This window comes from Typopeltis vanoorti, chromosome 2 (genome assembly GCF_054136105.1).
Source record: "Typopeltis vanoorti isolate ZY-2024b chromosome 2, IOZ_Tvanoo_1.0, whole genome shotgun sequence".
Classification (NCBI taxonomy): domain Eukaryota; kingdom Metazoa; phylum Arthropoda; class Arachnida; order Uropygi; family Thelyphonidae; genus Typopeltis; species Typopeltis vanoorti.
The window spans coordinates 65573475-65590277 of NC_143550.1; the positions used below are offsets into that span (position 1 = coordinate 65573475).

The window sequence follows — 16803 nt, forward strand, 5'->3', positions numbered from 1 at the left end:
GCGTGCTACGTTCATAAAGCAAAAAAACAAATATTGCACACAATTCAAGCTCCTCGTGTGTGTGTGTGTGTGTGTGTGTGTGTGTGTGTGTGTGTGTGTGTGTGTGTGTTTATAAAATTACTTGGTATCCTTAATATATATATATATATATATATATATATATATATATATATATATATATATATATATATATATATATATATATATATATATATATATATATATATATATATATATATATATATATATACATTGGCGCACCCAGGGAGGGGGACAAGCCCCCCCCCCAAAAAAAAAAACACTAGAAAAATTTCCAAAAATCTTTTCCTAATTAAAATTCTTTTTTTTTTTTTTTAATTTATGTTTTGTAGTGTCTTCTATTTCTATGCTACTTATGAATTAGCGGTCACATAAGTTGAGAATACCCTATAGCTCTTGGCAATCCTGGCCGCTGTGAACGCAAGGCTAACGAAATAGTGCTCGGACGCTACTTCGTTTGACCGAGACGAGCAAGAGGAGATCACGGGTATCATGTATTGGTGATCTTGCAGATGCTCAGTCATAGCTCGTATGCAATGCGTAGTGTGTATTCTCAAATCGTCTACTCAACTCGCATCCCCAAGATTAAATCATGAGTGCTCGCCAAGATTAAATCTTGAGTGCTCGGCCCCCTCCAAGATTAAATCCTGAGTATATTTCTATATATATATATATATATATAGAAAGTTTTTTACCTTAGGTATAATATATGTTAAAGATTCCAAGCTATTTTAAATATAAACCTGGTTTTTTCTCCATTTCCCAAGGAAGCAAAGAGACAAGTTATTCATGTTTGCGCCTGAAAGTGTTGCCAGTCTAGCTAATGTAGAAAGTCTTTTACTTTGGGTATACTATACGTTAAAGATACCAAGTAATTTTATAAACTTGGTTTTCATCCTTTTTCCCAATTACTATCCAAAAAGTTTTCATGGACATGGCCATATCAAAGCGTTAAAAGAATACGCACGCATTTAACAATACAATCAAAATTCGATGTTTCGCGCAAATCAGCACCAGTTTTACAAGAAAATTGATAATCTGCAGGAATGATAACCTTAAAGAAAATATAAATATAAATACCAGAGACAAAGCAAATACACTAAAGCTTTGGAAAAACCTATGGGACAACCCTAAGAGGCACAATAACAAGGCAAAATGGATTGAACAAATTACGAATGAATCTCAAGAACGAAAAATGGACCTACTGAAAATAACAACTGAAATGGTTCAAAAGCAAGCTAAAAAAATAAAAAATTGGTCAACCCGGGAAGGATGAATTACATGGCTACTGGTTGAAATATCTAACAGGCTTACATGAAAGACTTGCTAACCATTTTATGATGTTTTAGAAGGAAAAAGCAAAGAAGAGTGTTTCACAGCAGGGAAAACGTTTTTGATCATAAAGGATAGAGAAAAAGGTCCAAACCCAGAAAACTTCCAACCAATAACCTGCCAACAACTTTTAAGCTACTCACAGGCATACTAGCTGATAAAATATACAGCTATCTTAAAGCAAATTCTCTTCTCCCAATTGAACAAAAAGGTAACAGCAAACATTCAAGAAGCACAAAAGACCAATTGCTGATTGATAAAATGATTCTTAAAAATTGCAAACGTAGAAAAACCAACCTTCATATGGCTTGGATAGATTATAAAAAAGCGTTTGATTCGGTGCTTCATAGTTGGAGTTTAAAATGCACAGAACTATTCGGTATTAGCGAAAACGTGCAAAAATTTTTGCAATCCAGCATGAAAAAGTGGAAAACAACGTTGGTTATAAATAGAGAAGAAATTGGAGAGGTAAACATAAAAAGGGGCATCTTTCAAGGAGACTCATTATCTCCTCTATTGTTTATATTGTCATTGATCCCCTTAACTAGAATTTTAAATAAAACTGCTCATGGTTATCAAACTGCGCAAAAGAGTGCAAAGATATCTCACCTTTTATACATGGACGATCTGAAGTTATATGCAAAATCAGAGAATGAACTCGTATCGTTGCTTAACACTGTGCACATATTCAGTCAATATATATCAATGGATTTTGGCTTAGACAAATGTGCAATTGCTGGAATAACAAGAGGAAAGTTTGAAGATATGAACGAAATCGAGCTGCTCAATGGTGAAATAATTAAGGCAATATTATTCGAAGACAGCTACAAATATTTGGGAATTTTACAAGCATCACAAATTCTGCACAATAAGATCAAAGAAAGAACTAGAGCAGAATACATAAGACGATTAAGAAAACTCCTTCAGTCAATGCTTAATGCTGGAAATTTGATAAAAGCAATTAATACCTGTGCCATACCTGTTCTGAGATATTCAGCAGGCATTGTTGAATGGACCCAGCTAGAGATGGAAGATTTAGATCGAAAAACTCGAAAATTAATGACAATGCACCATGCCCTCAATCCTCGCAGTGACATTGATAGGCCATATCTATCACGCGAAAAAGGAGGTGGAGGATTCTTACAAGTGAAGCAAGTTATTGAAGAAGAAAAACGAAATTTAAATGATTATCTGCAGCAAACAACGGAAAAATTTCTAATTGAGGCAAGGAAAGAAAGTTTATTTAAACCCATGGAGACAAAATTGGAATACAAAACCAACCAAGTAAAAGTGAGAACCGAAAGATGGAAAAATAAGGCATTGCATGGAAAATACCTTCACAGCATTGAGGACAGCGCTGACAGCAACTTGACCTGGCAATGGTTGAGAAATGGAGCACTGAAGAAAAAAGCAGATCGGTAATTTTTGCAGTACAAGAACAGGCCATTAAAACCAACGTTATGAAGGCAAAAATACAAAAAATTCAAGAAGACAGTAAATGTAGATTGTGCAAAGAAAAGGAATAAACGGTAGACCACATTATAAGTGGATGCAGCAAAATCGCACAAATTGAGTACCGTAAAAGTCATGATAACGTAGCTAAGATAATCCACTGGCATTTGTGTAAAAAGTATGGGTTTGAAGTATCTAAAGACTATTGGAAGCATAAAGTTTACCAGAAAGTGGTTGAGAATGAAAAAGTTAAAATACTCTGGGATTTCAAAATCCAGACTGATAAAAGCTTGGAATGTAATACACCCGATATCACAGTGGTTGAAAAAAGTGAAAACAAGGGTGTTACGTTTATCGAAATATCAGTACCAGGAGATAGTCGGATTGACAACAAAGAAAATGAAAAAATTACAAAATATCGCGATTTGCAAATCGAAGTTGAACGAATCTGACAAAAGAAAACGAAAGTTTTTCCCATAATAATAAGTGCTTTAGGCGCCATTCCTAAAACATTGAAAAAACATCCAGGAGCACTCGAGTTAGATGGATTAAAAGTTGGGCAGCTGCAGAAGGCCACTTTGTTCGGCACAGCGTTCATTTTCAGAAAGTATTTCCACAACTCATAGGCCCTTGGGTAGGGCTCGAATTAGTGGAATATAACCAGCCTTTTCTTAAGACTGAGGAAGCAAATCAAGCTTTGATGAATATTATATATATATATAAAGTATTTTACCTTGGGTATACTATACGTTAAAGATACCAAGTAATTTTATAAACTTGGTTTTAATCTTTTTTCCCAATTACTATCTAAAATGTTTTCATGGACATGGCAATATCAAAGCGTTAAAAGAAAGCAGATTTCCTAATAACGACGATGTGGATCGGTATGACACCTCTGATGAAGACAATTTCAGCCAAGTTGGATTGTTCTTTCTCTCATCCTGAGATTTTTATTTAATAAGGTCAAAGCACCTTGTGGCAACTTCTATAGGTAAAATTTATAAGCTCTGCTTTACTTCAACCTTGGCATCTCTGGGTCCGGCTCGCACTGACGAAACCTCAATAAAGGTTGAAACCGAGACCTCAATAAAGGGCCATTACCGGTCTGGGTAGTGGCCCTTTCCTTTAATGCATAGCGTCGTACATCTCAGCAGGGGGATGTGCTTTGCATTATGGGAGATACTAAGGGAAAGTGATCAGACTTAATCCACCTTTACACGAGTTGCGTCAGACCTGAACATTGTTCAGGAGCAAACCTGACTTACTTGTCTGTTTGCTTACTTGGAAAAAAGGATTAAAACCAAGTTTATAAAATTGCTTGGTATCTTTAAATATATATATATATATATATATATATATATATATTTAAGGATAATTAATAATAAAATAATTGATATAAGGATAATTAATATATTAATAATATTAATACATTAAGGATAATTAATAATCCTTAATGTATTTTTTAAACTTCAGCAGAGTATTTCCAGGTTTTTATTTATTTATTTTAAGTTTGATGTTAATCTCCCTCATGTATCTTCTGTTTTTCAGCATTCGCCCTCTAATACATTCGATGAATGCTTTCACAAAATACAGACAGACTACCATATTAAAAATATATAAATAAAAGTAATGATGCTTTTCTCACTATGAAACATTAACTGGTGCATTTAACAAATGCGAATACATTTGTTAAATACGATTAGAAAATATTTCCAGTTTGCAGTTTAGAAATTTAGAAAATATAGTAATAGGAAACATTATAATAGACATATAGAAAATAATTGAAATAGCGTAATGAAATGGAAAATAATGTTAAAAGTACATCGGCGTCCAAAACATTCCATCACACTAGCAATATTTATTTCTTATATTTTCCGCAGTTCCCAAGAATTTTGTTTATTGACTTGAGTATTTTAGATTCTATATACTTTTCCTTTGTATTCCTTGAGGATACTTTCAAATGTTTTCATTTATTTATTTTTATTTTTTAAGGTTAAAGATCACATTGGCCACAAAAGTTTACTTTTAGCATCTTAGTTCTTGAACTAGGAGGATTCGATTGTTTTGAATTACAGCAGACGCAAATACGGCTATGAAGCTAATGTGTTGTCTGTTAATTGTTCACCAGTGATGGTTTGCCTGCTTTGCAGGATGAATAACTCAGTTTCCAAAAACTCCGGAGGGGAAAAGAAAAAAAGCAGCAGAATATTCTTTACTACTTTAAGTCCCACAAAGAAGGTTGTGTTATTACACTGGAAGATGAAATTGTCATCTATCTGAAGACATACATTAAAACTTTTTCCAAGCAACCATCAAAATTTATCCTAAAGCGATTATCCTTGCAGACTAATTTAATTCATGCTTGACACAACTCGTCGGTCTGATTGGACACACAACCAACAAGCTTGCGAGTTCGAATCCCACTGTTTCATGAATATCCGCGGATGTCTTTACGCTTGAGATGAATGTCATCTCTCGGTATTAGACCCCCCCCCTCCACTTATAGGAGGCTGGAAGTAGCTTGAAAAATTCCATGTTTGATATCTATCAGGTGGACTACAGATAAATAGGCGGAAACCCAAAGCTGGATTTCCGGCTATTTTTTTGTAGTCTTTTTCCTTCCGCGGAATTAGCATTAAAAAAAAAAGACCTTTTTGTTAATTTCTTGCGAACTCCAAGCTCTTGAACTGATTACTGATTACTGGATTACTGAAGATGGATTACGGATTACTGGAGACGGAGATGAAGTTGACGCCTTATCGCAGTTTAAGCGTTATCAGCTGAAAGTTTGGCTTGGTTTGATTGGAATTATGACCAAAACACTTAAAGTTATGAAGCCAGTGAATTATCTTTGATCTCTGTTAATTACGCGTGTTCTTCTGACCAGTTTGCCTGTTTTCAAAAAAACAAGTTTCTAATGAAAAAAAAAAAACAAAAAACTTTTCGCCTCCATATATATATATATATATAAATATATATATATATGTGGAGGCGAAATATATATATATATATATATATATATATATTAAAACAAGTTATATATATATATATATATACACATATATATATATATGTAGAAAGTTTTTTACCTTGGGTATATACTATACGTTAAAGATACCAAGCAATTTTATAAACTTGGTTTTAATCCTTTTTCCCTAGTAAGCAAACAAGCAGGTAAGTCAAGTTTGCGCCTGAAGTATTTTCAGGTCTGAGGCAACTCGTGGTAAAGGTAAAGTAAGCTGTGATCACTTTCTTAGTATCTCCCATAATGCAAAGCACATCTCTTTGTGGACATGTATGATGGCACATTAAGAGAAGGGCCACTATATATATATATATATATATATATATATATATAGCACATAGAGATGTGCTTTGCATTATGGGAGATACTAAGGTATATACCCAAGGTAAAAAACTTTCTACATATATATATATATATGTGTATATATATATATATAACTTGTTTTAATATATATATATATATATATATATATATATATATATATATATATATATATATATATATATATATATATATATATATATATATATATATATATATATATATATATATATATATATATATATATATATATATATAGCACATAGAGATGTGCTTTGCATTATGGGAGATACTAAGAAAGTGATCAGAGCTTACTTTACCTTTACCACGAGTTGCCTCAGACCTGAAAATACTTCAGGCGCAAACTTGACTTACCTGCTTGCTTGCTTACTAGGGAAAAAGGATTAAAACCAAGTTTATAAAATTGCTTGGTATCTTTAACGTATAGTATATACCCAAGGTAAAAAACTTTCTACATATATATATATATGTGTATATATATATATATAACTTATAACTTATATATATAACTTATATATATATATATATATAACTTGCCTAAATATTTTTTGTTAATAACTGCTTGCACAATTCTTCAGGTCTTAAAGCCAGATGAACAACATCGTCTTGCGAAAAATATTGCCTGCCATCTAAAAGATGCTGAAGAATTTATCCAAGAGAGGGTTATAAACAACTTTAAGCAGGCCGATCCAAAATTTGGACAAAGATTGAGAGAAGAACTCATCAAACTGAAGGTATATTTATTCTGAATTATTGAATTTTCCTTCATGCAAGTCATGACAATGTTATATTTTTAATATAATTTTTTCAAGAGGATACTAATAGAACATAAGACTAAAATACTCTAGGTTTATTCATTTAAACAAATGTCTTTTTTTTTTCTCTTTTATCTTGACATCATCACCAAGGTAAATCTGTACCTCGAAAAATGGACAAGAGCTTTTATAGTAATGTCACCGTTTCTCTGTTCCAATCTAAGCCTAAAATTAACTTCCATAAAACAACATGTATGAAATAATATTAACTAGATTCACTGACTCACGCAGTCTAGATAATTTTATATTTGTCATTCACTGAGTTAGGGAGTGTAAAGATTTCTCTTAGGTTTTTACTGTGCAGATCCTCGCTGCTACGAGGAAAAAAAAAAAGAAAGAAAAAAAAAAGAAAAGCGAAATGTGCAAGCATTAAGTATTCGTTTAAATATGAAATGAGGGAGTATTTCCAGTCTCATGATCTATTCTGTCCATATTATTCTCACATCACAATCTTTAAGCTTTCTCTTAAAAACTTCTAATCGTCAAAAAAATACATTTTAGAATAAACTGATAATTAATGATAAAAAATACGTTTAAAATATCTTTAGTTTGCTCCTTGTTAATTACATATTTTATTCACAGTATGAATTTAAAATTAATATTACAGATTACTTTTTTATGTTAAATTACACAGAAGCGAGGATACCACGCGTAGGATTTCTTGAACAGTTAGCAAATAACATTTCTTATTACTATTATTACTATTACTGTTATTTTATTATTCTTATATTCTTATCTCCTAAACGAATCAAATTAACTTAATGTGTGAAAAAGATTAATGCCATTAGATTTTAATTTTTTTAAAAAATTATATTCTTTTATTTTTAGTGTGGTAATACAGATTAGAAGCAAAAACGTGCATATAGTAAAAGAAAAAGCTCTCGGAATTTGTTTCTTAAGTCAAAAGGACACACCTCACTGACTTTATCATTATATCATAAAACATGCAATATTACCAACAGTACACTAACAAAAATAATACAAATGCGATATCAGTAGAATGCAAACATCTGACACTTGTAAATTATTAAAAGGAGTTATTCTGTTTACGACCTCAGTAAAGATCGTGCAACTCATTTGAAAGTATAGAATATACACCATTATATACGTTATTTCATTTGATTATCATTTACAAAAAAAAAAAAAAAAAAGTATAATCTGATTTGTATTTCTATTATTATTATTTATAGTTTGTTGTATTATTCGGGTATCTCTAAATGACCTAGATTATTAAAAATAACGTAGTTCAATTTTGAAATATTAAAATCATTTGATATTTTCCATGTTTTAATGAAATATCTCCATCAACCTCAGTCTTATTAATTAGGTCACTTTTATTAGAATTAGAGACAAAATAGGAATTTAACATAGCACCGGAAGATTTTGACAATAAGTTAAGAATTAGATATGGCTGCTACCATTTTATTCACGTTGGTGTGCTTTTGTATTTTCCAAAACTCGAGGAAGGGCCAACATTCTTATAAATAAAGACGGCAATTTTTGATAAGTGGGTGCATATCACTGTAGTCCACTTCCTTGGGGGCATGTGCTATTTAGAGCTGGAAGAGTCGTCTGTATTTGAAGAGCTAGCTCACGATTATTTTTCGTAGATTCAAACTGGTGTGTTCAGAGAAAGTTGTTACCATACACCTAAATAAAAGTTAGGCGATCATTGATTACTGTTTCCATAATTTTTCACAGAATAGTCCGATTAGTCCATAGCTTCTTGAGTTACTTAGGATCTTTATTAAATTTTATTTTATTTACATTTATTTATTTTATATTTTATATTTTACGGGAGTGGAATAAGTGCAATGTCTGATTAACTTGGGTATTGGTAGCAAGATTTTTAGCTACTTAGAAAACGAATACCAGTAGAGCTACAAGGAATCCAAGTTATTATTTTTTCCTTCTTTTCGAAGAATGTTGAACTGTAAACGGAGATATGGAACATAAACATGTCTTCAAAAGCATCTGCTTTCTCTTTTCATTATCATAACATTTACTGCAATGATTAAATTATAACACGTTTCATGTTTTTCAATCTTAAATTTTCTGGAACGTTGCATAGAGAGCAGACCTGTTGTCAATATTCAAAGATAACTATCGATTTCGAAGCTGATTAGAGAGGAAATATTCTTAACCAAAGGCAGAGGCGCATGCGTCTTCTTCATCTACTAACTTTTATTTCTGTAGGATAATCATTTGTAGTCATCTAGGTCAGCCAGCGATTTTCTATTTGGTTCCGGTTTATAGTTAAAAGTAGGAACATGCATTTCGTTGCGAGTGTTGAACACAGCCCGGAAGATAAAAAATATATCATTAATAGAAATCCAGGCGCTGTAGGCTTCGAAATTAATGAACCTGGAACAAGGAAGGAATGATTGCAACAAACCGGTTTTTTATTTTTATTTAACTGTGTGTACAGTCAGTCGCGCTAACATAAATCGAATATAAAGCTATCTATGCATAATTACTAGAACAATGGAAACAATTTGATGGTGGAAAATTTAATTATCAATGTTTTTATTTCTGTTTAGTTTCTGTAATGAGTTGGTAAAACCACACCCAACATTAGCAAAATAGGTGTAGAATAAAGTATAGATATTAGCTGACTTGATCTTATAGGTGATCCATTCAAAATGAAATATGTCGATCATAGCAACGTTTTGTTATCGTGATCAATGGTGCAATTAGGGTTTCAGGCAAGCTGACGTTTATTAAGGAGAGGATTCATTAACCTAATTTTTAAGAGGATTCATTAACCTATTTTTGTACGCTTTCTTGTTTGATCTATTTTAGCACGCAGTAGACTAAAAGCCACACTAATGAATCACTATTGTCACATATCAATGAGTGTAGTTAGACTACCCCCCCCCCCTCTCTCAATGCTACATCTATTAAATAAACTAGTTTTAAGGCATTGCTGCAAAGTACATCTACTTTTGACATCTTGTCTTTTGTTTATAATTTATTTATTTTTAAGAGGGTATTTTATCAGTTATAAATGTGTTGAATCTATTGGCACAATTCAGCTTTCGGAAAGAGTAAGAATTCCAAAGAAAAACCAAACTGGTACAGTTTACAAAATCAGTATTGGGCTATCCTTCATCATTCAAGACTCTAAATATAAAATATTTCCTGTTCCTTCACAGTGTGTTTAGTAAATCCCATTCTCCTGTTCGCCTTTTTACTATTTTAAAAAAAAAAAAAGAAGAAAAAGTAGAACAACTGAAAGTGAGATCAAAGAATATGTGAATTACGAGGGTGGCCTGAAAAGTTCGCGGTCTCGACCATAGATAACAACACTATCGGTACAATTTTTTTTCCAAGTTGGTACATCTGTCATAAGCACCCATGTGAAATTGCAAGTCATTCTATCAAGTAGTTTGTTTTATACAGATGTCTGAAGCAAACGTGTTGTCTGTATCCCTTGACATGGATACATCATCCCGAAAAAGCATCAGAAATAAATCATCTATTAAAACTGTACATAACTCAGCAAGATTTAGATTCAATGAAGACAGATGCACAAACAGTAATGTCAGAATCTTTCTTTCAGAAGCTTCATTCAGTAGAACAGGTTTGTGAATTATGTTACTTCATATGATAATAATTAGTACAGTACGTGATAACAAATTAAAGTTTTTCTGTATAATACTCGTTGTACGCGCTGTCCAAAGTGTTGTGCAGGGCACGATACTATAAAAAAAAAAATTTTTTTTTTTATAGTATCGTCAGATTTCCTCAGAAAATCTAAATACCGAAGAAACGAGAAAAAAAAAAAACATTTGTCAACTATGTCAAGTTTCGGAAACCCTGTTGCTAACATACACACGCCGCGACTTTAAAGTTTCGACCTGTACTTGCAACCAAACAGATATGGACTCAAATTGATTTTGCTATTTAACGAAGCCTAATATAAAACAAATCGGTATGCAGGTAGAACAAGGTCGTTACAAGAACAGTAGATACCAGATCAGCTCACTGAGAAGGGAACTCTTGTTTATACGAATGCATTGTTGTGAAACTTTCTTGGAAGTCTGTTCACGTCGGTTTAGAAACAAAATTTAATAATACAAGAGATGCAATGTTGAAAAGAGTTTTAAGTTCCGTAGTCAGACAATGTCACGCCAGACATTGTCTGACTTTACTATTGACATGGTCATTCTTCTTCCAAATAGGGACAATGACCGTTGTGTTTCTGACTTGGAAGGCTGCCAAACAACTAGGAGTACAATTAAGAAAGAATGTATTACTCGTATGTCATAATTTGACACAGTCTAATATGAATAGAAAAAAAATTTACATAATGTCATAATTTCCTACTCTGCTGAAAATTATGACATTATTTATATAGGGTCTCATAATTTTCTACAAAATAGGAAATTATGAAACCCAGTATTAACAGTTTAAATTAAACGTAATGGCACAAGGAACTAGGAATTTGGAATGCCCTAATTATGGGGAAAGAAAAGGAGTCAAACAGTCTTAGTAATTAGTTAAAGAACATTTTGAAATATATAATATCAAATTGCATTTCAAGAGTTAAGAGGATAATTGGAGCAGGACTGAAATAGATGAAGTATAAAATTAATCAGAATGCATAAAAAAAAAACAGTATTATGAGCAGACCTATACTGAATGCTATCACGCCTTTAACTTCGATAATACGAGGCGTGGCTATTAAATAACGAGACTGGTTGCAAAAATGTGGTTTATTATTACAATTGTACAACTTAATTGCTATCCCCTTCAACATACTCCCCTCCTCTATCTTATCAGCCAGATACTGCTTTACAGACAGTGCACTGTGGACTGGAGCGTTGTCGTGATGGAGAATTCAAGCGTTGTTCTTCCACAGATCGAGTCTCTTCTTCCTCACTCGTTTTCTCAGCTTGGCCAGAACCTCAAGGTAATAATGTTGGTTAACTGTCTGATCCTCTGTTATCCATTCAACCATTACCACGCCATTGATATATACATATATTAAAACAAAAACAAACAAACAAACAAACAAACAAAAAACCGATCAGCATTACCTTCAGTTTTGACTTGCTCATTCATGCTTTTTTCAAGAAGATCCCAGTGTTGGACCATCCACCTTACTCGCCGGACTTAGCTCTATGCGACTTTTACTTTTTTCCACAGTTGAAATCCGCATTGAAGGGCACCCATTTTCAGTCAGTGGATGAAGTAAAGAAGAAAACGGCAGCGCTACTGAAGCAGATAACACCTGATCACTTGCAGCACTGCTTCCAACAATGGAAAATTCGTATGCAACGGTGTATAGATAGAGGACGGGGAGTATGTTGAAGGGGATATCAATTAAGTTGTGCAATTGTAATAATAAACCACATTTTTGCAACCAGTCTCGTTATTTAATAACCACACCTTATATTATAGGATTTTTATTTGTCTTAATTTAGAAAATGAAGAAGACAGAAAGAAATCCTAATATTATTGAAGGCAAAAGAACTTCTTCATCTTAGTAGTGGAAAATATTAAAAAGGATAATAAATATCATTGTTATCTTATATACAAATAAATTAAATGATGTTTGCCTATTGCACCATTAAAAACTTCGAAAGTGATGGGCCATTTTTTAACAAAGTACGTTCGGCTGGAAGATTTATATTTTGATATACCCCCGATCACTTACGTAAGAAAGACTTTACCTTGTTTCTATCTGGTCTCCTATGAGAATCAACAATTTGAAACACCGTTTGCTCAATAAACTTCCTGGTTAGGGTTAAACTAACTAATAAAAGACATATACAGGAATCTTTTCAGAGTTGGTGTTTTTTTAGACATTCAAAATCAAAATAGTTCATGTAGAAGATTTAATTTGTATAAGATCTTGGTAATTTTCGAATATTTGAAAGTTTTAAACCCTTGTAATTGCATGTGTGTGTGTAATCATGCAGAAATAGTGTTTGTTTCCAATAGGATAAAATACAGAATAGTGATCTTTTAATAATTTCTGGTCTAGTCTCAAATTAGAGGAACTTTTTTCGAGCCTTGTTTTCAGTCATTTTCCAAGTCAATCGATCTTTGAAATGGGCAAGTAGGTTTTTATTTTCCTTCTCCTTGAAACACTCGAGATTTTAACCATAAACTAAAAGAAATATCCTTAGAACTCCCATTATTTCAAACAATAATATATAGTTAGGGACCATGAAATGGCGGCAGATGTCAGCCACAGGATATGGCATATATTTCAAAGGCATTTTCTCCCTGGATGCCTATGAAATTATCAATAGCCTTAGACTATGTTAGTGATAGCTAATGGCGGAGATTGCTGCCCACCTAACCTAAAAAAGTTAGGTAAGGCTAAAATGGCCTTCCTTACTGCCCTTGGGAATAAAAGATGTTGGAGAATTTATTTATTTACATTTTAAGTGGCATATATTTTGTTTATTAGACGATAAAATAACACAGTATATTTATTTATTATCCTTTAGATGAAGCCTAAAGAATTATTTCTTTATGTGGATGGACAGCAGAAAAAAAAACAAATGATTACCGAGAACAATACGAATGAGAATAACACGTGGAAATGACAGAGAATTCAGGATTCACCATGAGAGATCCCTTCTAGATCTCTCATTGTTCCTTTAATACATTTGTTTGAATTACTTGCACATTCAATTCACTGTATATACTACAGCGTGTAATGTATTTTTCACTACCTATTTTACATGCGGAAAACTATTTCTTATCTTCACATGAATCTATTTTCTGTTATACTTTCATCAACTGATGTCACTGTAATTTGATGCCAGGTCATATAGTACTGATATAAATCATTTTCTTCTTGAGTTTCTGTAATGTATCCTCACCCAAAAGATACTGATAACTTCCTAATTAATATCCTCTTTACGAGTATTGCAACAGTCTGTATCAATGACGCCCTTTCAATGGGAAGATTTGAGTTTGAATTGAGTCTAGGGTATGAAGAACACCTATAGGATTTTTCAACTGAAGGTGAGTTAACTAGTCTCATATGAAGGTGGCAGGGATTTTCATCTCACAGAACAGACAAATCGGCCAAGCCAAAGAATAGATGCAATTCACAGATTATAGCATGTTTCCCTCATAGCCTCAGACCGCAATTCCAAAACAACGAAATAACAACAAATAGCAATCTGTGATCAGTAAATATAATAATGTTTACTGAATTTAAATGCTTCCATTATTGCTTCCAGATCGTCTCGCCATCTTAATTTCCTATCCAATAATGTGGTCTCCCAAATACATCAACCTATCAGTCCATAGTGAAAAATTTTACATTCTAGAATACTGAACGTATCCATTTTCATCTGCATGAAATATCCATATTTTCGAGTCTTTTTAAAAGTACTTACTTCATACTTCATATGACGTAAAGCAATAATAATACTTCATATGAGGTAAAGTAATAATAATCCCTTAAGGGGTTATTGAGTTAAAGTAATAATTATTACTTTACCTCATACGAGGTAAAGTAATAATAATAATAAATATAATAATAAAATCACGAATGACCACGTGACACTGCAATGTTTAATATGAATTTCACCAAGAAATATTATAAACCTGTCATATATTTTTAGCATCGTAGGTCAATGGACGAAGGATAAGATAATCTTGAAATCCTGCTTTAAAAATCAGACATGGTACTTCCTCAACCCACTGAGGTCTTCAGTAAGCAGGATTATAGTGTTTCAAGATTTCCTGGCTTACATTTATTCTGCTTACATTTGCAGAATAAATGTAAGCTACCAGAAATTTAAAGTGTGCGATTTTCGCTTTACAAAAAAAAAAAAAAAAAAAAAAAAAAAAAAAAAAAAAAAACATAAGACTACAAAGTGTACATTACGCAAATTACTGACTCAAACTGGAAAAAAATACAATAGAATTATTAATGCTTCTAGTTTTTAAACCTCGCTCTCCAAAAATAAATGAAATAATGAGGAGAACTTAAACAACTGATTAGTTCAAAAGCGAAGCGACAAAAACGAAAGAGAAGCGATTACTTCTCCTTCGTTTTTTATTTATGTATTTATTTTTATGACAACTTGCTTGCTATCAGCAAGTTGTGTGCTGATTATACTGAGGTTGTTTTCTGATTATAATTATTAATACATAAATTCTTCATGAAACTTTTAAAATTACTTCGACGTATCACTGCATAAAGCCGATATCGGAGTTCAATCTGCTTTCGAACACCATTTTTCGACGATATATTTGCAAAAAATGGAGAGAGAGCATCAAATTGAGACAAGCAGTATTTCTGCTATCTTAATTTCTTCCGCAAAATATCTTTCATATAGCCAAATAGGTTTAAGTCGGGTTGGCCAAGACATTCCCTGGAATTCATGTTCATCTTTTGACTATTATTATTTTATATATTATTATTTTTATAATAATAATAAACAAGTATCTCTCAAGATTACACGACCATTTTCGAGTCACCACAGCACATGATTCTTCCTACCAGAAGGATCCTCACATCATGACTGATTCCTCACCAGATTGAATCATCGTTGTTGTCTTCAAACTCTTATGTGGTCATTTCCCAAGTCCGGTCCTGCAACTATTTTGAAATAGCTGAAGTGAACTTTAACTCGTTCAGTCATATAACTCTTTTGTCATTGGTTATCAGTCTAAAATTTCCATTTCTCATCCCAGAATAGCAGCAGAATTGTATCTTCCTGCCCGTTATTGGAAGGGATCATGAATTTAGAAGAGACAATATATATATATATATATATATATAATTTTTAAAGCACAGAAATCGGTTAAGTCACGTTTTAGTGCTTTATTTAACATCTACTTGCTGAACATTATAAGTTGATGTGAATATTTATAAGAACAAATCTGGATAATAATATTAATTATAAAGTCTAGATATCTAATAATTTTTTTTTTTTTTTTTTACAGAATGCTGAAGTTATAATGTCTGAACATCTGTAATTCCAGTCCTGCATTCTTCTTTGAAATGAAAAATAATGATAATAATAACAATATTCGTCCATTGTATTATTTGCATAGTCTCTGTTTTTTTTCTCCTTTAAATAAACATAAAGGACTGGAAGGAGGTTTTTTATTTTATTATTTTTTAGTTGATGGAATATAGTCCAGTTAATGTAATGTCTTCCTGGAAATATGAGTGTAATGGTAATCAGCTCATCATTCCAGGAACGCATTTCCGGTCATTATTTCTAATGTATTGTGTCACGTTATAATAATTCACCAAGTTCTGTTTTTTTTTTTTTTTTTTTTGAGAAAAATATTTCAACGAAATTATTTAAAAAATGGCCATGCTGTAATTAGAATGAAAATCAATGATATTAAATAATACAAATAAAACAGAAAATATTTATAGTACGATTTTTTAAAATTATTTTTCAGTTTTCAATCTTTTGTGCACGAGATTCATCAAAATATAGTTTATATGTAGAAGGTGATATTTGAAGTTAAGAAACAAAAATTCTGATGAAAATGGGTGTAAAATCTGAACTTTAGAATTAAGGGATGAAAATCATCGTCAAGCCATCGTGTAGTTTCTACAATGTATACTGTGTTCGGTGTTATGTCAGACATGTTCAATGTTCTAATAAGCCTTTGCTTTTTATATTATGTTAATTCGAATATTAATATAATTTACATATAAATATTTGTATTTAATAAATGTATTCATTAGAGTAAGCATGGAAGTTTTTCATTTAGTGATGATCACTTAAATTAGAATATCGAACACAACAAAAAACTTTTACCAATCGTCTAGAACTGGAAGATATCGTTCATTAATTA

At 32.0% G+C, this 16803-nt stretch overlaps 1 protein-coding gene across 1 annotated transcript in view; it reads left to right on the forward strand.

The window, feature by feature from the left end:
• The window catches only part of LOC150109122 (catalase-like), a 58986-nt gene extending 42437 nt beyond the window's left edge, over positions 1-16549 (forward strand). Inside the window, exons 10-11 of the mRNA XM_090405684.1 lie at positions 6769-6924; positions 15931-16549. Of these exons, the coding sequence (XP_090261810.1) occupies positions 6769-6924; positions 15931-15963 (189 nt within the window). The 3' untranslated portion in view covers positions 15964-16549. The remainder of the gene's footprint in view (positions 1-6768; positions 6925-15930) is intronic.
• The last annotated feature ends 254 nt before the right edge of the window (positions 16550-16803 follow it).